Below are 22,471 nucleotides of genomic sequence, written 5' to 3' on the forward strand. Positions count from 1 at the left end.
GAATTAATGTTTGTGTCAACATTCCTGGCACATTAGTCAGGCTTTGGACTCAGATAAAACATTTCGGATCAACGTTTCTACAGCACTTGAACTTGAATAAGAACACTGTCTCATGTGTTTCACTCTGTGGATTTCATGTTTGAAATTCAGCAGTAAATGTAGTTATTTTATAATTATTTTGTTTTTCAGCACTACAATCCTGAAATGCGAACACAATACTGTGCAGTAAGCCTTTACTCCTCTTCTGCAGAGCACAAATGGCCATCAGGTATTTTTAAACGTATAAAATTTCATAATAAGTCATAGACAGATTCGTATAACACATTCATGGAGAACTGCATGTGTCCATCTCAGCTATGGTTTACAGATTTTTGCAATTCATTTTACTCTCACAACCTAGAACAGAACAGCCTTTTATAGCTTTGTGTGAGGAAAAGACCTGAACTAGTAGGCCACTAGTACTCAAATACATTACAAAATGTATTAAACTAATATGTCGCAACAAATTCATATAAGCAGCACCCCCTGCAGTCAAGTACTGTGCACACTTGACCATTACATCAGTCCAGCAGTACAAACTCCTCCTGTGTGTCACACGCTCAGATTATTAGACTCTTTTCCAGCTACAGCTCAGTGTTTTTAATGTCTCCAGTGGTTCTGTGAAGTATGGAGTACGCTAAAACATTAGTTCCTACATCTTTAATTAGGTAAGATGTTATTTGGGCTTTATAAATCATTATTAGGCTTCAGTGTTGGAGGGCAACAGGATTTTTGAGTCATTTATGAAAATATTCTCTGTGCGAGTTTTGTTTTATATTAAATCCAAGTTAATACTTTTTACAGTAAGGTTCAGTTTGTTAACATTAGTTAATGCATTAGTTACAAAATACATTTACAGCATTTATTAATCGTGTCAATGTATCCTACATGGTAACGCATTTTTAACATTACATTAACAATGTTTTATACACAAACAAATTAACAAAGAATAATATATTTCTAAATTAACAGTAAGCTAAATTAATAAATGCTGTTAAATATTGTTATTCACTGTTAGTTTATATCTAATGCGACAAATTGACCTTTGTTGTAAAGTATTAACATTATAATAGTATTACATATCAACTGACTTTAGCTGAATAATGACACTATTGTCTTTTTAGAGATTCTGTTTGTGTCAAATATCATTATTTTCCTGTTTATCACTGTAAAGCTGCTTTGAAACAATCTCTTTCGTATAAAGCGCTATATAAATAAACTTGACTTGACGTAAAATACAATTATATACAATAATTAAACTCCTGTAAAATGTGACAGCATTTTATTAAGAGTTCTTATTTCACAATAGTGTAAGTGATCTTTAGTATTCTCTGCTTTGAAAGTGTTTTATCAAGCATTGGCACAGTAACGGACACAGTAAACAGTTCTCTTCCTGTTTATATAACCGTCCATAACTCACTCTTAACAAACAAAACTCTTTGGTCAATGGCAAATTGCCTAGGTCACCAATGTTCGTTAAATCCTCACATAAAGCTGTCTGGAATTCAGAGCAAGCTGTAACCAGTCTGAGTCCAGAAACTAGTTAAAGAAAACAATGATTTCTATATCCCAAACTGTGTCATATTCAGAGTGTCTGATCTTACTCAACTAAACCTCACCAGGTCTGTGTCGTCGATGCACACGTCTCTTGCACAGCGAATGCTGCCTCCTCCTCAGCCCCGTCCGTACAAGGTCTGTACGCAGAACCGCCGCAGGAGGAAAGGCTTCACGGCCACCTCTCTAGGAGACCTCATGGAGCAGGTCAGATTGCTGGACCTCTGCAGGGTTATTTACTGTAGGAGTTATACTAACGTTCAAAAGTTTGAGGTCGGTATTGTATTTGGGGCAGTTTAGTCCTTATGGTTAGAGATTCACACTGGTAACCCAAAGGTTGCGGGTTTGATTCTCAAAACCTTCAGAAAATGATTGAGTTGCCCTTGAGCAAGGCACCTAACCCCCAATCGCTCCCCGGGCGCCGCAGCAAAATGGCTGCCCAATGCTCTGGATGTGTCGTTTGCATACTTGGCCTTCACATGTCATTTTCACTTTCGTAATGCTTTTGAAAGAAGTCTCTTCTGCTCACCAAGGCTCCATTTTGATTTAATACAGTAAAACCAGTAATATTGTGAAATACTATTATTATGTTTTCAAGTTTTTAAAAAATATTTTTATCTTACAATTCTGACTTTTTTCTTGCAATTCTGAGTTTATAACTCTAAACTCGCAATTGAGAGGAAAAAGTCTGAATTGTGAGATATAAACTCACAATTGAAAAAAAAGGTAATTGGGACTTTTTATCTCACAATTCTGACAAGTCTGAATTGTGAGTTTATATCATAATAAATACAAAGTTCTGGCATGAAACTCTAATGGGCAGGCTAATAGGTCCTTTAAACTCAACCTGCTCAATCACATCATTATCTAAAGGACACAGATGATTGGTTCCTGCTGTATCAGTAGCCAATGAGCTTACGTGCTCAATCTTTAAATACATGAGTTAGCATTTGCCTTAGCAGTGCAGCGTGCTTCAGAAACCCCCCACCTTCCCCAGCTCCACCTGTATAGATCTGCTACGGGTAATTCATGTACGCTATATTGTACAGCAGCAGCATGTCTTACTTGCTCACAGCAGCGTGTCATGTATGGCAATAGCAAGTCCCGTACTTGCTCTGCAGCAGCAGCAGCAGCGTAGCAGATCTATCCTGCCAAGACGAAACACATCTACATTGTCATACCCATTACCATGCCAAACACTCCGAGAGTTGTCATGACAGAATTACTTTTTTCCTTGCAGTTGTGAGTTTATATCCCACAATTCTGACTTTTTTTTCCTCACAAAGTTGAGATATAAACTTGTAATTGCAAGTTATAAAGTCCAATTCAGAGAAAAAAGTCAGCTCACAATTCTGACATTTTCTGCAATGAGTTTATATCTTCTGAGAAAATTCTGAGAAAAAAAGTCAGAATTGTGAGAAAAAAGTCGCAATTACCTTATTTTTTTATTCAGTGGCAGAAAAAAAGCTTCCATAGAAGTCTGTACATTTGCATTTGATTAATCAACAAAACTATTAATTTCTTTAAAAAAAAAAAAATCTTATTGACCCACACTTTTTGTTGTTGTTGTTGTTGTTATTTATTATTTTTTGCATTTCAGAAAATTAGACTTTTATTTATTTTGCAGTCATGAAAACATTAAAAATTCAAATGTAAAAAGTCTTTGTAATACTTAATAATAATAAAAAATAATAATAAAATATTAAAAGTCATGGAAATTTCTGAAGTGAATATTTTTCAAAACTATTTCACTGCATCAGCCATAAGATTTCATCAGCCTGTCTACATTCAGATCTTATTGGAGATTTACTGTATACATATATATATATATATATATATATATATATATATATATATATATATATAATTGTTTGCGTTGAGTGGTAATATCTCTCTCTCTCTCTCTCTCTCTACAGGTGGCCAGTTCTTTCTTGATAACGTGTCAGTTGCTCACACTGGTGCTGGAGGATGATGGGACAGTGGTGGACTCTGAGGCCTTTTTTCAGTCTCTGCCTACTAATACTCCATTCATGATCCTGGAGAAAGGGGAGGTTTGGACCCCTAGCAAAGTGGTATGGCAGTTATATATATATATATATATATATTTATCATTTAACTGAACAAAATCTGTGATTTCTTATAAGTTACTTAACAAAAAGTCTAATTTTCAGTCTAAAATATTGTAAAAATTGTTTTGGAAGTAAAAAGTATAAACTACAAAATATTTACAGTGCAAATCTGCATTACTGTATATTCAACAAGACACAACTTTTACAGTAAAATATTGTTGATTTTTTTTTTTTTAAATAAATAGTTTTCATTTACACCAGGGATTAATAAAGTCATAGAAATGTAAAATTAAAATGAATTAAAAAAAATTAAAAGCTTATTTAAAAAAAGATATTTGATTTACCTGCCTGACATTAACTGACATCACAGAACCGTGCAAATGTGTTGTTAAATTACTGAAATAACTTAAAGTAAAGGTAAAATAAATATCAAGTAGTTCAAGTAAATATTATATTTAAAGTTTGAACTTGAAGTGAAGGTATTCAGATTTTGGGAATCCCTGTTTTACATTAATAAACAGTAAAATTATGGTCCCAGAAGTGACACATAACATTTGATCTTATTTCTATATAAATTATATTTAAATTTCTACTTATTTCTTATTTTTGTTATGAAGTTATTAATTTTGCTATGTTTCATGAAAAAGCTATTCTTTTGATAAACCATAATTTTTCTGTATACAGTATATCTGTAATACTGTATGTGAATTGTAAAATATGTAGTTACCAAAATGCCATCAAAATTGTTACTATACTTTTTACAGAGAATTTTTGCAAGCCACATCTGACAGTTCTTACAGTAAATCTAACAGGATATTTTTTTTTTTACTGCATACTAAATATAGTGTAATTGTGTATAAGCTGCAAGACATTTTCCTTTTTTGTGTTTCATAAGCTGTGCATATTAAGCAAACAATGAAACTAGGTCTAATCAGGATTAACCAGATCCCAAGTGTTGCTTCATTTGCAGCTGTTCATTTCAGTTTTATTTTCTTAACAAGATTTGAAACTCTCCAGCATTTGTTTTTTTAAAGCTTATTAATTTCATTATTGCAGTAGTTATTTTGAATTAAACCAACTTTGTGTTTTTGTTCCACTAGGGTGCAGGCTTGTGTTTACCCTGAACTCTAATGACATAATTGCTTTCAGTCAGTGATTTTGTCTCACAAGATATTTGTTTTGCCCTCAATCCATACTTCCCAGGTTCTGCCAAGTTTCAGACAGCCGAGAAGAAGTGGAATTGCCAAACTCAGCTTTGATCTGTACAAGCTGAGCCCAAAGGATTTTCTGGGCTGCCTCACCGTTAAAGCCACACTTTATGAAATATACACACTCTCATATGACATCAAGTGTACCAGAGCCAAGTACTTTCTGAAGTAAGAGGTTCACAATAGAAATTACTTTCCTAATGCCAGGCTTTAAAGCTGCAGTCTTAAAGTCGACATGAAACAGAAGTTGCGCAAGTCTTTTCTTCCCTATTGTCATGTATATCTGAGTGAAACGGCTTCTCGATTTAGAACAAATGCAGGGCGGGGCTTGATTTTGTCTGTGGAGAATTGATTGGATGCTTGTGGTTTGCTATTGGTGGATCTCATGTGAGTGACAGGTTGCCCCGCCCTGACGCCAGTAAACATATCATCAGAGAAGAGAAGGAAGAGGGTGAAAAAAAAAAGATTATGAGGGCATATGAATTGAAAATTCATGATAAACAATTTATAATAAGTACTGCAATAGTCCATTTTAAAGGGGTCATGAATTCAACTCGAAAATCAACTTTTCCTTGAGCTTTTGATATATAAGAGGTCATCGTACTATAAGAATATCCTCTAAGTTTCAGAACTGAAAACGTCCTTGTTAGTGCAATAAAAGCTTTTATTGACACCAGGCCCATGTGCTTATAGGTGAAACATTGACTCCGCAGAAGAAATGATTCATGTACAGTCAGATGTTCTTTGTCTATGTGTCAGTAAATCAAAACAGTGACTAACGGTCAACTTGGGTTATTTCTCTTAGTAGGATGAAAATAATCTGTTATTTAAACGGTGATTAAATTATATATATATATAAAGCGATCAAAGAACGCTTCCTTTACAATCGCTGGAGCTGTCAATCAAACAGTGCGAGTTTATCAGTGACTGAGTTCTGGATTTGCGCCAAAACTCACGTTTTACTAGCACTTTTCACGATTAGTTAACCTTGAGAGCTGTAATAGTAAAAACGCGCTATAGGTTTTCGAGAGAGTAATACTTAGCTATTTCAAATGCAAAGATGTTAGCCAATCACAGCAGTGGGCGTTTACACTGAAGTCTCACAGCAGACACGCCCCTTAAAACAGCGTTCAAATAAGAGCGCTAAAATCAGAGTAGGAAAAATGCCTTTTTATTTCTAAATTATGACAATTTTTGATGTAAAAAGCATTCTAACATTATAAGTGCACCCCAGGAAACATTATAAAACAATAAAACAACGCAGTTCATGACCCCTTTAAAAATAAGAATTGTCAATTTTTATTTCACGCAGGTGACTTTTATTTACATACAGTTGGATCCAAAAGTCTGACACTACTATGAACATGCTTCTATTGTTCTTTCATCTAATTTATTACAGATGTTTTAGCATTAAAAAATATTGTACTTCAAAGAACAATCTGTGATTACCATGGTACAAATTTCTACCTTGTTGTTACTTGTTGTGCACCAATTTTCGTTCTGTTCAGAAATGTTAATATTACTCTCTTTTTTCCTTGTTCAGGTCTTTACTGCGATGTTTCATGTACATGGCCAAACTGACGGGTCAGGTTCTCCTGTGCGGCTCTGCATATGTGCTACGGTATATCGGGGAAGAGGAATGCTGTAGCTAAACGTCACATCAGATAGTGGAAACAAATGAATACTGCCCTTATGTTTAGTTTTTCCTTACATGCTTAGACAAACATAAGTATTTTTGTGGTTAGTGTATATATTGTTTTACATGGCAGAACTGCTTATTTCTAAGAAAATAACATTAAATGTTTGTGAATGTGTACTGTGAATAAAAAAATAAAAAAAAATAGTGAACTAATGGACAACTGATTATTGTCATCTTTTATCAGACTTGTGCTGAAAAATGATCTCCAGTTGAACTTGTTTCGTGACTGTATTTTAAAAGGACTTTATCTGATTTACTTATGAAACTCCAAAAAGTCTTGTAAAAAAATGTTCCCTAATAGTTTGCAAAATATTGCAGAATCCGTGACTAGAAGAGAGAAATGACACAGCACACTTGTGATTGTGCAGCTGATAAGTCATTCAAATTCCGACCAATCGTGGCAGAGGCAGAGTGAAAGCTGAAGATCATGTCACACTGGACTCACAATCACCCTGCAGTACAGCAGAGCTCATAGTCAGAGGAGCATCTTCATACACCTACAATAATGAGAGAAATCGTTCACATTCAAGCCGGACAGTGCGGCAATCAGATTGGAACAAAGGTTAGTTAAATGTATTTTATTTTCCTATCACACTATGTGTCGTTTTAAACTATATTTTGCACTTTCAAAAATTATTTACAGATTAATACAGATTTTATATTAGATTTGGAAACTGAAACTTTAAAAAATTTACTAAAGCTAATGATTTGACAGTTCTCTATAGACTTTTACAGCGCAACTCCGCTACTGATTATACAATGCGAAACGCCGGATCTTTTTAATGAATGCAAAATATAGCTGCAGTGCGAACAGTGTAGTTCGATTCTTAAGCAAATGACTCGTATGATCCGATTCTTTTCAGTGAATCAAAGCGTATTGCGCTAACGGTATGGTTCAATTCCCGATCGTTGATTTCAAGTGATTCAAAAATAAGATTCCCGACTCCGGTTCTTTTTCTTGAATTTCTTTTTCTAAATATTTCTTACTGTAGTGTACTAAAAGTTTACTAAACTGTTTAGTACTCCTTTGAACTGTGATCTTCACAGTTGATTACAGTTTGTCAGTGTGTGGTTTGATCATATTTAGTAGTGATCGATGCTTGAGTCATGGTAGGCAACAATCCGCTACATTTTAAGGGCGCATCAGCTGCATATGGGTGTGGCGAGATGCGTCCTACTGTGCGCGAGTATGTGAAGAATCTGAACACTCGCGCTTTATCTCACAGTTTGAAAATCACATCTGAAGTCTGAACTAACGCAAAACAACTGTGACACTTCTAGTTCTGGGAAGTCATCAGCGACGAGCATGGCATTGATCCAGCCGGCAACTATGTGGGTGACTCAGGGCTGCAGCTTGACAGAATTAATGTATACTATAACGAGGCGTCCTGTAAGTATGTGCATCAGTGTGCGAGTATGAATCAGTGCTCTTGTCGCTCCTCCTCACAAACTCACAATGACCTTAAACTTTGAACAGTGTAGTCAGCTCAGAGGAATTTCGTGGGCTGCTCTGACTGCACTAGCATAATGTTTTATTAAATGATTTATATACATAAAAAAATGAATTATGAATTAATTTACAAATGATGCACTGATTGTTTTATTATTCATTACTAAATATATTACATTTATATAATTAATTTATGAATTATTTAATTCCCATATCATCCATTTTAGTGATAAAGTTTCACAGCATAACTTTTACAGCAAACGAGGTTTATAGCCTTTTGTGTGTGTGTGTGTGTGTGTGTGTGTGTGTGTGTGTGTGTGTGTGTGTGTGTCTGTGTGTTTAGCTCACAAGTATGTTCCCAGATCAGTGCTGGTGGACCTGGAGCCTGGAACTATGGACAGTGTTCGTTCTGGGGCATTTGGACAGCTTTTTCGACCAGACAACTTCATCTTTGGTACTGTCAACATGCCAAACTCTCATTTGCCTTTCACTTGTAGGTCTGTTAGCTTCAAGCCAAAGAATACATAAAGAACACATAATTGTAACATTTGTTTTTATAAGTTCTTAGAACATGTGCTCTTATTTCTTCAAACAAAATTAGATACAATATTACACTCTTAAAAATAAAGGTTCTTCACTCATATTGATGGTTCCATTAAAGGGTTAGTTCACCCAAAAATGAAAATTTTGTCATTAATTACTCACCCTCATGTCGTTCCACACCCGTAAGACCCTCATTCATCTTCAGAACACAAATTAAGATATTTTTGATAAAATCCATTGGTTCAGTGAGGCCTCCATTGCCAGCAAGATAATTAACACTTTCAGATGCCATGAAAGACATATTTAAAACAGTTCATGTGACTACAGTGGTTCAACCTTAATGTTATGAAGCGACGAGAACACTTTTTGTGTGCCAAAAAAACAAAATAATGACTTTATTCAACAATATCTAATGATGAGCGATTTCAAAACACTGCTTCATGAAGCTTTGTGAATCTTTTATATCGAATCAGTGATTCAGAGCGTGTATCAAATTGCCAAAGTCACGTGATTTCAGTAGAGGCTTCGTTACGTGATAAGTGTGACTTTGGCAGTTTGATACACGCTCCGAACCACTGATTCAAAACCAGAGATTCGTAAAGCTTCGAAGCTTCATGATGCAATGTTTTGAAATCGCCCATCATTAGATATTGTTGAATAAAGTCGTTATTTTGTTTTTTGACACACAAAAAGTATTCTCGTCGCTTCATAACATTAAGGTTGAACCACTGTAGTCACACGAACTGTTTTAAATATGTCTTTAGTAGCTTTCTGGGCATTGAAAGTGTTAATTATCTTGCTGTCAATGGAGACCTCACTAAGCCATCAGATTTTATCAAAATATCTTAATTTGTGTTCCGAAGATGAACAAAGGTCTTACGGGTGTGGAACGACATCAGGGTGAGTAATTAATGACAGAATTTTAATTTTTGGGTGAATTAACCCTTTAAGAACCTTTAACATCAATGGAACCTTTTCAGTGAACAAAAGGTTCTTTATAATGGAAAAAGGTTTTTTAGATTATTAAAATGTTTTTGTTTTGTTTTTTCATTACAAAAATGGTTCATTTAAGAACTGATCACTGAAAGGTTCTTTGGGGAACCAAAATGGCAAAAGCAAAATGGTTCTTCTGTGGCACTGCTGCGAAAACCCAAATTTGGAACCTTTATTTTTAAGTGTTGAGATAATTCTTCGATCAATATTAGTTATAACATAAGATGACTTCATAACTGATATAGTTCATAATAACTAAGATCAAATCTGATTATTTAAACATTTTTTGTTATATTTTCTCTCTCCCAACACTTTTTTTGAAAGTATATTTTTGAAGTAAAATCTGTTTGAAATTGATTTCATGCAAACATATTTATTTATTGTACTAGTTGAAAGATACGTTTGCCCCCAAAGTTCATAGCTATCTAATTTTATATATATATATATATATATATATATATATATATATAACACCGTTATATACAGTATGAATAGTAATAACGAACAACAAGCTTTTTGTTTGACAGAAATCTGTGAATTATACACCAGTGAAATGTTTGAATATATTTACACATTCTTTAATGTTACTACTAATGTTTTCCACATTTTTCAATAATAGTAAAGCATTTTAACTATGAAATAACACAAATGGGGAATTATGTAGTATAGTGATGAAAATGTAAATGTATTTTCTTTTTCTATCACAATATGCATCATTTTAAATCTTTATATTTTGCATTTTCAAAAACATATGTAGGGTTGGGAAATGAAACTGGGAAACTAATGGTTTTCAGTTATGACAGTGCAAATCTAAACAAATCAAATGTTATATTGTAGTTCCTTCAAAAATTGTACTTTTGTTATGAAATTCATACATAGATAATGAGGAATTATAAATCTAGTGTCCACATATATGGCTGGTGTATATAAAAAGGCACAATATACTTTGTTCTCTCATCAATATCACTTCTCAAGTTAAGTGTGAACAGTTTATATTTTTACACAAGCAAATAAATGACATTCACTACTGTAAATACTACAGTTCATCTTTTCCACAGACAAAATGCAGCTGGAATGCATCCCAAGAATGAACATAAATGTCACATAGGCTGTGATGAAAGCTGCAGCCAGCGGCTAAGAAGATTGTATTTCGTTTTCATTGCAAACCAATCTTCCCTTATTGTATTGCTTTTGCAGGACAGACAGGTGCAGGCAACAACTGGGCCAAGGGCCACTACACGGAAGGAGCCGAGCTAGTGGACTCAGTTCTGGATGTGGTCAGGAAGGAGTGTGAGCATTGTGACTGCCTGCAAGGCTTCCAGCTCACGCACTCCCTCGGTGGAGGAACCGGATCCGGAATGGGGACTCTCCTGATTAGTAAGATCCGAGAGGAGTATCCCGACCGCATCATGAACACCTTCAGCGTCATGCCTTCACCGAAAGTGTCTGATACGGTGGTGGAGCCCTACAACGCCACGCTCTCGGTGCATCAGCTGGTGGAAAACACAGATGAAACGTACTGCATCGACAACGAGGCGCTGTACGATATCTGCTTCCGCACACTCAAGCTCACCACACCCACTTACGGGGATCTCAATCACTTAGTGTCGGCGACTATGAGTGGCGTCACCACTTCGTTACGGTTCCCAGGCCAGCTGAACGCAGACCTGCGCAAGCTGGCGGTCAATATGGTGCCTTTCCCTCGCCTTCACTTCTTCATGCCTGGCTTCGCGCCATTGACCGCAAGAGGAAGTCAGCAGTATCGTGCGCTCACAGTGCCTGAACTCACCCAGCAGATGTTTGACGCCAAGAACATGATGGCCGCCTGCGACCCACGGCATGGGCGCTACCTCACGGTGGCTACCGTTTTCCGCGGGCCCATGTCCATGAAGGAAGTTGACGAGCAGATGTTGGCCATTCAGAACAAGAACAGCAGTTATTTCGTAGAGTGGATCCCCAACAACGTTAAAGTGGCGGTGTGTGACATTCCACCAAGAGGACTTAAGATGGCCTCCACTTTTATCGGCAACAGCACCGCCATCCAGGAGCTCTTCAAGCGCATTTCTGAGCAGTTTTCCGCCATGTTCAAACGCAAGGCCTTCCTGCATTGGTTCACCGGAGAGGGAATGGATGAGATGGAGTTCACCGAGGCTGAGAGCAATATGAATGACCTTGTGTCGGAGTATCAGCAGTACCAGGAGGCTACAGCCAATGATGGTGAGGAAGCATTTGAGGATGACGAGGAAGAGGTGAACGAGTGAACAACAGATGCTTTTTTTTGTGCTGTGAATGTTTTTTTAAGCTGTGATTTTTACGTTTTGTATGTGGAGGACTGAAGTCCAAGTAAACAAAGCGTGTTTGCAATAAATGCATTTTGAGGACCATATACATTGTACTGTCTCAGAGAATATTTTTGGTTTTTATAATTTACTACACTTGGACTGGAATAATTTATTAATGGCGCTTACTCATTATTAAATGATTTAAATCAAATTATTAATTAAAAAACGCTCAAAATTTCTTCCAAAAATGTAAAAATATAGTTAATAATTTAACATTTCCCTTGCAAAAAAAAAAAAAAAAAGGAAAAAGAAGTATGCTTAATTGTATTGAATGTGCACTTGTGGTATATTTTAAAAAACTGTACTTGCAGATAAAACAATATAAATGAAATAAAAGACTACTTAAGTGTACTTAAAGAGTACACTTTCATGACGGTTTTCTTAAACACTTTTAAAGTTTTAATTTACATTGTGATGCTTTAAAGAAGTACACTTATTTTGATGTTTTGACTAACAAATTAAAGCACATGTAAAGTAGTTAAATATAAGTTTTACTGTGGTGTGTTATTTGATATTACTTAAGTTAGTAAAGGTATTTTAAATGTAGTTGCATCTTCATCGGCACAAACGTGTAGTTACAAATATATTTAAAGTCCCCCTGAAATCAAAATGTACGTTTTTTACGTCTTTTAGTATGAATATGTTAGCCTTAAGGTTATGAATAAGCTGGTGTGTTCCAAAATTAGCATTTAGGAGATATAAGCATTCAAAACTTCTGCTAAAATGGATCACAAATTTTCATGACATCACTCTGCACTTCAGCTTCTCATCAGATCTTTCGTCCAATCAAATGCTGTCTAGAATCTAAAGTGCCCGCCCCCTACATTATAAATATACACTGAAGCTGCGGCTGAAATCGGTCACTTGTTCACACATTTACTATTTTCTACATAGTGAATGGCACATAGTGCATTATATAGGGGATAGGGAGCAATTCAGACAGTGCAAATATGCTTTCCATTGGGGCAAATGAAGTCTGGTTTCAGTGTCACGCAAACCGCAGCATACACAGTCTGCTCCGGTCCAGAGACACAAGAGTACAGAGCGCATCATATGCGCGAGATGGCGCAGACCACAAAACGTATCGGATCCATTTGAATTCTGCACAGAATGCTAAATTTTAAAGTGATATGGAGGAGATTAGGAGGAGAAACGGTTAGAGGAAGGTTCAGTTCTGGCTGAACTGTGATATGAACAAAATGCTATTGGCTATTTTTAAAAAGGGGAGGAGCTGTTCGATATGTCCCACCCTGTCTTCCTGTTTCAGTTGAAATGTCAACACATTGAATAATGCTGCGCATTCCATGACACTTCAGTGGGCCATTAAGTACTTCATATATAATTGTCAATGGAAATTACATTAAGGTATATTTTAGTTTACCATAAATGCTTGTCTGTACATTAAGAAGTACATTTTAAGCATATTTCAAAGACAATATAAGTAATTATAAAATTACATATAAAGATGTGCTTAAGTCGTACTTAAGTGGCTTCATTAACTGGAACATTGAGTGATAATAATGCAAAGTTATTTCTGTCATTTTGACATACGATAAATATTGTATTTACCTGCTTTAGATAGATGCATGCCAGTAAACACTGCTAATAGAGATTAGAAGTGAAAAATGGAGACAATTACATAAAGCATCCGTGTGAAAACAAACCTGGAAAGAGATGTGAGGTTTTTGCTGAGAAAATCAAGAGATTCTTATTGGATTCCAGTGATGTATTCATGGGATATCGTAAATTAAATCAGGAAAGCAGACCACAAATGCGCAGTATGTCTTTTTTTCATACTGTAACAGCAGAATACAAAGGAAAAATGAAAATAATCAGGAGGAAAAGACATTCAGTGAATGAAAAGAGCTCTTGCCATATATAGGCCTATTCTTGTTATCCCATATCACAATAAAATACCAAGCGTTATGTTATTCTCCTGACACCTGAAAAATTGTACAGCTCTTCCAGTCAAGCTGATGGTGACAGATAAGGATTATTTGTGGTGCAACCTTATATGAAATGATTTCTTTTAATCTTTTTGGGTGGATTCAAATCTTCTTTGGTGGAACTTCCCCAAACCGGAAGTGTCTGCTGTAATCTAAAACGCAGTAGGCTTGCTAGGAAATAGGTGGATAGTTAGAGAGATCTGACGTGTACTTGCCTCAAGTTCATGTTGAACTAAAATCCTGTAGAAGATAGGTGAGGTTAGAGCCAGTCATTCTGAATAACACATGCTTTGTTCATATCCGCTTGTGCCTTGTAACACAAAGACTCTTGTTCCAGACTTGGATGCAAATCCTGCTCAGTCAACCTTCTATTATTCTCAACAGCTGCTGAGCAAGCCGTTCTACACTTAGCAGCATGTAGCTAACAATAGAGGAAGTCCAGTCTCGACACGACTATTTAGAGCCACAGCATTAACAAACACAAAGGGCTTCCAGCTGGATATTGTGTACCATCAGACATAAATTCTGTCATGAGTGAATGTTTTGTCATTTCGAAATGTAAAACCAATCTTTTATGGAGGACTAGGTTCATTGCTCCAGATCATTAAATATAAATATTTTGTTCATTGGCAAACTGAGCGCATACTGTAAAAGTCGAGAAGCCATATGTGAAACATAAACAGTAATTGTTTAATAAATGAGTCTTCCATAAATTAAAACAGAGTATCAGTGAATAAAAGTAAAGAAAATAAAGGAAATGACATTCTGCCCTAAGAGATATCAGGCAGACCAAACCGTAAGTCGTATAGAAACTTGAAACTATGAGGGATGGTAGTACCCACCCCGTGTCACCAAGGCTCACCCCAATCGGCCTGATGGTAGCGCTACAGCGATCAAAAGTACGTAATGGCTCATAACTCCTAAACTGCTCAAGACGAACAAAATTTTCGGGTATTTTGGATTTTTTGAAGTGGGTGCAGCCACTTTCACTAAAACGGCTAGCCCTCTTGAACGGAATGAGATCATTTCACCAAACTCGGTACACCTATGTATGGGCTCAGTCTGTGGTCCTCTGAAAAGGATGTGGTGACTGGCCACTTGGTGGTGCTATAAAAGGAAAAAACATGAGAAAAAGCAAAAACTTTGTGGCCGCGATTATCTATGAGGACATTTGCATATCTCAAAAAACACGGCCGCTGTCGGCCAGTGAATTTCGAGCAGCTGTCAGACAAGGTTAACGGAGGGTGATTGGAGCGAAACTCGCTGAGCCTGTTTGAATTATGTCCCTAGAGGCCTGTGAGAAATTTAAAAGAAATCGGCCACCGGTGGGCACAATCGCATTTTTCACGTGCGTAATAGATGGTATATCACGCAATGTTTTGCACATGCTCACGACATTCATACCATATGGTAGAACTCTTCATTCGGAGCCTCTAGGACTGCCGCTGTCCATCGAATCGTTTGTTAAATAATGGATATTATTTCCAAAACCTACTTTCGCAGTCTAGTTCTAGATTTTTGGCTCTACCTTGATAACTGTTAGAAAGCTTTAAAGCATATATTTCTAGAGATGCACCGATGTATCAGCTAACAATTGGTATTATCACTATCGGCCATCAGCTGATTGTTTAAAAACTGCCGATGGTGAGGGCCGATTATATCCTGTGCAGAAAAACATATTCAGACTGCAACTCATACATACTATGTGTGAAGAAAATCACTCTTGTGTTGAATTTTAATGCATTAACAGTTTAAAAATAGTGACGTTAAAGCAGGCTCTTTTTGACCCTATGAATCACCCGTAATTCAAGCCAGGGTTGCCAGGTCTGCATTTTTTTCCTACATCAAATATTATTTGTAGCGCCTCCCATCCAATAATCGCAAAAAAGATTTGTGCTTTATTGCTTCTGATAAGAATTAAAGTTTCAGTTTTCAAATTCTGTCCATTTTATCACGAAATTTAAACAATAAATGGAGTTTTGACGCTCTTAAAGGGTTAGTTCACCCAAAAATGAAAATTCTGTCATTAATTACTCACCCTCATGCCGTTTTACACCCGTAAGACCTTCGTTGATCTTCGGAACACAAATTAAGATATTTTTGTTTAAATCCGATGGCTCCGTGAGGCCTACATAGGGAGCAATGACATTTCCTCTCTCAAGATCCATTAATGTACTAAAAACATATTTAAATCAGTTCATGTGAGTACAGTGGTTCAATATTAATATTATAAAGCCATGAGAATATTTTTGGTGCGGCAAAAAAAACAAAATAACGACTTATTTAGTGATGGCCGATTTCAAAACACTGCTTCAGGAAGATTCGGAGCATAATGAATCATGATTCGGATCACGTGTCAAACCGCCAAACTGCTGAAATCACGTGACTTTGGCGCTCCGAACTGCGGATTCGACACGCTGATTCATTTATGCTCGGAGCGCGAGTCTTTTCTTCCTCTTCATTACAAGTTATATCTCGAAACACATGATTGAACATCAAAGGTATGTTGAAATATATTGTACAACTTACTAGAATGTATCATGTCTCATGTAATCACTTTATTTGTGTTTTCGCGGAAAGACATCAATAAAACAGCTTGTGAACAATATGTCACATCATGTCACTTTTACCTCAGGAATATTTTCCAATGTTCACAGTTCCTTATCTAAAAAACACTAGAGAGGAGCTTATTTACTGTTAATGATATGTTTGTGCAAATTTACCATGAAGACAAGTGCTTATGAAAACTACCTTATGTGATACTAAGTTTTATACATTTCAGTTTTTATTTGAGTGTAATTATTATATCAGAAAATAAACAGCAGCTGAATATAATACCTCTGTTGTTAATTGTAACCTCTAATATTGTAGTGTATAAAATGAGAGGGTTCCCTGTATAGTTTGCAACATTATTTGGGAGAGATTTTTTTTTCCTTAAGAAAAATCAGACTATCGGTATCGGTATCGGCCGATATCATTCTGAATAATCGGCTATCGGTATCGGTGCATCTCTATATATTTCCTTAATAAATTACCTGTTTTGGCTGTAAATGGTCTTTTCCATCTATGATCTGGGTGGATACAGGCTTGCTAAATAAAACATAATATATTTTTACACATGTGCTTAAAGGCCTTAAAGAGTTTGAACCCTGTTAATTGCTGCTTGCAGCTATATTAAATTATGTATTCTTTATATTTAATAATTACAAATTGTGTTACTTAAAAAATTTAGTTTATTTTGTCAGTTTGCAAAGTGATTTATTTGTATTTATTTATTTTCAAATTATTAATTCACATTTTTGTATAAAGTTAACATATGTTTATATGCCATCAAAAAGTGTTTTTAAATTAATTTTTAATAAATGAAAAAAAGGCAGGCTTTATTTTAGTGTCTTTGTTACAGCGTAATTACACATTTAAGTACTGAGTAATATTAGTTAACTACTTGCGATAGGGTTAGGCAGTTACACTTAATTTAAGGTGTCAGTATTACAGTGTAATTATACATTTAAGTACTAAGTAATGACAATTAACTACATGTACTTATCAGTTTATGACTGCTATTTAATCATATTAAACATTTAACATTTTAAAAAGTTAAACGTTTAAAATACTTACTCTACACAACAGTCTCCGTGCTCACAGCATCACAGACATTAATATTTTAATGATTTATAAAAGATGAATCACTGTTTGGCCATCTGGGATTTTGGTATGGAGATAAAGGTTATGATTATAATTCTGGTAGTATTACACTACATCGTGTGTGTATATTAGCACCTTTTGTTGTTTTCTTGTGGTATGAGATAGAGCGTTTGGACCCGGAAGCGCTGCCGCGTGACGTCAGACTTAACAAGGGGATAGGGTTAGGGTTAGGATGAGGGTTTGGTTTAGGGTTAATTGCATGTAATTATGCATAATTTCTAGTTATTACTACAGTAACTACATAATATATGTAACAAGCACACTGTAAAATAATGTGTTACCGGTTAGGCTTAGTTGCATGCAATTATGCATAATTTACTGTTATTACTACAGTAATTCATGTAACGTAACACTTAATTATTTTAATATGTATTTTTATTTAAATATTTAATAAGTACTTTTTACACTAAGTAATTTTACACTTTTAATGATTAAATGAAATAATGTTTGTATACATGTATTTTATTGTATTTGTTTATATTTTAAATAATTGCTGCACATTTTCACAGCATGTATCTCTCCTAGTCTCCCAATACTTTCTCAACTTGCTAACAAGGCTAAAGGAGTGATACTGTCCCTTCACATAAAAGTGCAACACAAAAAGGTCCGTGTGTGATATTTTGAAATATGAAATGGTTATTCGTCAGATCATGAAAGGCCAGTGCAGCTGTGGACGCAGTGGTTTAGAGGTCTTACTTTGGTATGTTTAACAGCTGCAGTCGACTCAGCTGAGAGGAAAGTGGGTCAGAGTGTCTCGATCGCATTTCCGTAAGCACCAGAATGCCAGAATCTCCAGGACAGTAATGTATGATTGGTATTTTGTGTATTTATTTATTTTTCAATTTAACTGCAAATATATAATCCGGTAAATGTGCGCTGTATTCCATGTTCATGCTGAAAGATCCAACACTTTTTTAGCCACAGTATTACTAACTCACTGTCAAAGCATGTGGGAGTCACACCATGCCCAATAAGGCTTTGAAAATGTATCTGGAATCTACATGTCTCATTTGTTTAAACCAACTAGTCATCTTCAGATATATTGAGATGGGTGCAAAGTAACACTAACTATGCAAAGTGTCTGCTGAAAATGCATGGTGAGAATATATATAGCTCATGTGCCTAAACATTTATAAAATATCACTTTATAGATTTCCTGTCACATTAAGGTAGCATCATGAACTAGGTGCCAGACTGTCACAGATTCATGTTTCCAAAAGAACGCTGTCTGCAGGCATTTTGCTGTTGCATGTTTCACTTCAGGTCATGGCTTTTTTAATGTTTATGCAAAAGTAAACCCTATCAGTTAAATCATTCCTTATAGTAACAAAGTGCCAAAGAGGATAGTAAACTAGACACACTTCAGTCCAGACTCTTCTATTTCTCCCAATTCCTTATTAGAATATCACAGATAAGACTGTATTTTTGGCTTTTACAGAGCCATGATGTATATTTCAGCGAGTGTAGATCAAACTTTTGCATCAAATTATGAGAATGTGTCTCGCTTCAGATTTCTGAGCTCCATATGAGTCAAGCAGTGTCCTTAGTTCATATTCATATCACTGTGAATGATTGCAAATATTATAAAACGATCTATAATGTATGTGACTATGGGATAAGGTTAAAATGATGAAATATTGTGAAGTGTCATTATGAAGAATAGATTGTTCTCTATGTAAAAAAAAAAAAAAAAAACCTGTCTGGACTCAAACAGGATTTGCTCAATCTCCTTGATCCTGTTGATCAAGCTGATCTTTCGATATGCATCTTCTAAGCAACACTGACATCATCTGGACAGCACGTGAAAAACACAAAAGTCAAAAGTCAGGTGTTCCGTGTGGTTGCTTGGCATAATTGAAAATAGTCCACCCCAAAACCTCACTCTAAAAATGCTGGGTTGTTTCAATCCATGTTTGGGTCAAATATGGACAAACCCAACCATTGGGTATAAAATTTTATTTAAAAATCTAAACCAACGGTTTTGTTTGTCTATATTTTACCCAAACATGGGTTGAAACAACCTAGCATTTTTTAGAGTGAGGCTATTTTCAGAGAAAAATGATTTCATTTTTATAATCATTTTTTTCTAAAGATGAATCAGTATCAGATACAGTATAGTTAAAATTGTTACCATTGTCGTCTGTATGTAAAAAAAAAAAAAAAAAAAAAAAAACACACAAAGGAAAAACTTTTCTGTTTTTAGTACATCATTGACGTGTAAACGTGCCCACCCTAAACAGGCAGAAAAGCCAAGCTAACAAGACATAAAAAGTCTTACTATTGTCTTCCTGAACACAATTAACATATTTCATGATTGTAGATGTATAACGAAGATAAGGCTTTGATAATGAGCGTCCCTCAATAGAGTGCTGCAGGGATGACGTATTTTGTAGGAAAAAACCTAGAAATGAGTTCGCATTTTAACACTTCCGGTTCCTTCGTCCTGAAGTCAATAGGTTTTTTGAATAGGATTTGGGTTAAAAGCCTGAAATAAGCTCTGTGGTAAACGCAAGCTCAAGATATTTCCACATTTTATTCTATAACATAAAACACACCAGTAATACCCCACTCTAACTATTACAAACTATTATAACTCACACTCTCAGGGATTTTTAATCAAGACTGAAAGAGCTGTAGAAGTGATGGTGATGTTGAAGTCGAGCAAATGGTGTAGTTGTATGGTGTTTATAGCCAAAGTTAGCTTCTTATTTCTGGCGATTGTAGCCTATTTAGGCTTCAAAATTCATAAAAGTTGTTTTTATTTGTGAAAATGTGGTGAAAATCTTGATGGACAATATGTGTAATTATCATAAACTTTTGTTGGTCACAGAGCTTATTTTTTGCAATAATTCAAAAGCCTATGGAAAAATGCTATTGGGTTTTTTGTCGAGGGAACCAGTGTGATGTTGACTTCCGGGATGGCCTACAAAAATACGTCGGAGCATCCGAAAACCTATGCAGGCAGCTGACTTGCTGCCTCACTGCCCTATCAGTCAGTGACTCTGCAGGCAGCGTTTGCACACGAAGGCACCTCACGAAACTGATTTCGGACAGATTTCTGAGGCAGCGTAACGGTTTAATGATCTACAGCAAATATTTAAGAACTACAATAGTAATTTCTCACTAGAAATGACATCAAAAGTGGAAAACAATGGTCAAAAACTTACATTTACACACAAACTGACCACCAACCGCAACTTTCTGATGCCATCTTTATTTTTTAGTTCAACTGTCACAGAATGGAAGCACAGGATTTTGGGATATCAAACAGATGAAGGCATCTCATGAGACAGGAAGTTAAGCTAACTTTGGATTTGGATCAAAGAACTTATATTTTGTCCAAAAGTGGCAATTATGGGATAACAGACACAGCAATGCATCATGTTCTATAAGATCATCATGTTTGTAGCGTAATCCAGGGGATTAAAACCGTATATATTTCAGACCTAGTGGAGTAATAGAAACTATACTAATAATTACTACACACGCTACAAACATGATGACCTTAACTTTATTAATTATTAATATATTAATTTACTATTAATAGTAAATATGTGTAAAGTTGCATTAAATGGAAATACTCAATAAAGTAGGCTAACTACGTTACCTCAATGGTTGGATTCCACAACTGATAACATAAAACATATATAAGACAATACAACATTTACTGTAGGTGTCATAAAATTTACTGATGACTTAATTTGAGAAATTTTCTATTGCACTTCTGATTTGGCTGTGAGATTTGCCGATCTTGGGTGCGTAAGGTGTTGGATTCTGTTGTCCAGTTGGCATATTCACCCCAAATGTTAAATGTAACAATTTTTGGATGAGAAGAATCCTTATTAAGAAGTTCAGCTGTCACCCCAAAGCATTTTTAAATGGAAAATAAATTATCCTTATCTTTCTACTATTAAAGTATGGTCTGGTATTAATAAGTTTTTGTTACCTAACAAGATGAAAGAACTTTACTATAAAATTCTTCATAATTACTATCCATGTAACTCTTTTCTTTCTAAATTTAAGTTGGACATTTCTTCACAATGCACATTCTGTAATTCTAATCTTGAAACAATACCACATTTATTTTCTGAATGTGATTATGCAAATGATTTTTGGAAAGAAGTAGCCTGGCTTATTTTCTCTGCTTATAGCAAACTTTTTATTTTTGAAATAATTAATGTTCTGTTTTTGAAGTGGGAAACAGGGTCAAAGGAGATGGACAGTGTGTTAAAATTGCTTCATAAATGTAAAGTTACTGACTGTAAGCCCAACATTACGCTTTTCTGTATTGATCTAAAACTATTTTATGACTCTCTTTGTTCATTGCTCAACAAGAAAGCTGCTAAAACTGCACTACTGCTAAAAAAAATTATGATTTCATTATAATACCTCCTGTGTATTTCCTGAAAATAATTTTTTTATTATTATTATTCACATTTTCAATTCACATTTATTTGTATAGCACTTTTCACAATACATATCGTTTCAAAGCAGCTTTACAGAGAATGCATGTCAACATTACAATTATATATATAATTATTTATTGTCTTAGATATTTATTAAATAATTTTTTGCTTGCTTGTTTATACATCCTTTTTTTGTATTTTGTTTCAAAATCTATTTCATGTATCCGCTGTATGTTGTTTAATAAAAAAATAAAAAAAAATTCACCCCAAAATGGCGGCCGCGCTACTGAAGCGCCACCAAGTGGCTGTTACCAAAACAGTTTCGCCTCTTGGCTTCTATACTCTTGTTTGGATATGCCTTCCTACCTTGGAATGCGTCCTCTGAAGGAGGTAAATGGTTCTGCCGCCATCTAGTGGACTTTCAGATCAAAACTCTCACTGTTTAAATGGATAGTTCACAAAAATACCAAGTACAGGTCTCTGCAGGACAGTAATGAGGCCATAAACAGAGGGGCGT

The 22,471-nt window shown here is 35.3% G+C and overlaps 2 protein-coding genes across 2 annotated transcripts; both read left to right on the forward strand.

Annotated features, from left to right (window-relative positions):
* Window positions 1–559: 559 nt before the first annotated feature.
* On the forward strand, window positions 560–6,729 carry cidea (cell death inducing DFFA like effector a). The gene is made up of 5 exons (XM_051882382.1): window positions 560–707; window positions 1,662–1,800; window positions 3,510–3,665; window positions 4,866–5,038; window positions 6,414–6,729. Exons 1-5 carry the CDS (start codon window positions 667–669, stop codon window positions 6,520–6,522), a joined length of 618 nt encoding a protein of 205 aa, XP_051738342.1. The 5' UTR covers window positions 560–666; the 3' UTR covers window positions 6,523–6,729.
* Window positions 6,730–6,865: 136 nt separating this feature from the next.
* Window positions 6,866–11,941, forward strand: tubb6 (tubulin, beta 6 class V). Its single transcript, XM_051882381.1, has 4 exons — window positions 6,866–7,131; window positions 7,851–7,959; window positions 8,363–8,473; window positions 10,753–11,941. The coding sequence occupies exons 1-4, from the start codon at window positions 7,075–7,077 to the stop codon at window positions 11,814–11,816; spliced, it is 1,341 nt and encodes a 446-aa protein (XP_051738341.1). The 5' UTR covers window positions 6,866–7,074; the 3' UTR covers window positions 11,817–11,941.
* The last annotated feature ends 10,530 nt before the right edge of the window (window positions 11,942–22,471 follow it).

The sequence above is a fragment of the Ctenopharyngodon idella genome, chromosome 23 (genome assembly GCF_019924925.1).
Source record: "Ctenopharyngodon idella isolate HZGC_01 chromosome 23, HZGC01, whole genome shotgun sequence".
NCBI lineage: Eukaryota > Metazoa > Chordata > Actinopteri > Cypriniformes > Xenocyprididae > Ctenopharyngodon > Ctenopharyngodon idella.

Excerpts from the sequence above, each read along its gene's own strand:
- tubb6 (XM_051882381.1), top strand. The coding sequence starts at position 7,075 with ATGAGAGAAATCGTTCACATTCAAGCCGGACAGTGCGGCAATCAGATT. Across the intron at positions 7,132-7,850 it reads GCAATCAGATTGGAACAAAG|TTCTGGGAAGTCATCAGCGA; the intron begins GTTAGTTAAATG and ends TGACACTTCTAG. Across the intron at positions 7,960-8,362 it reads ATACTATAACGAGGCGTCCT|CTCACAAGTATGTTCCCAGA; the intron begins GTAAGTATGTGC and ends CTGTGTGTTTAG.
- cidea (XM_051882382.1), top strand. The coding sequence starts at position 667 with ATGGAGTACGCTAAAACATTAGTTCCTACATCTTTAATTAG. Across the intron at positions 708-1,661 it reads GTTCCTACATCTTTAATTAG|GTCTGTGTCGTCGATGCACA; the intron begins GTAAGATGTTAT and ends AAACCTCACCAG. Across the intron at positions 1,801-3,509 it reads TAGGAGACCTCATGGAGCAG|GTGGCCAGTTCTTTCTTGAT; the intron begins GTCAGATTGCTG and ends CTCTCTCTACAG.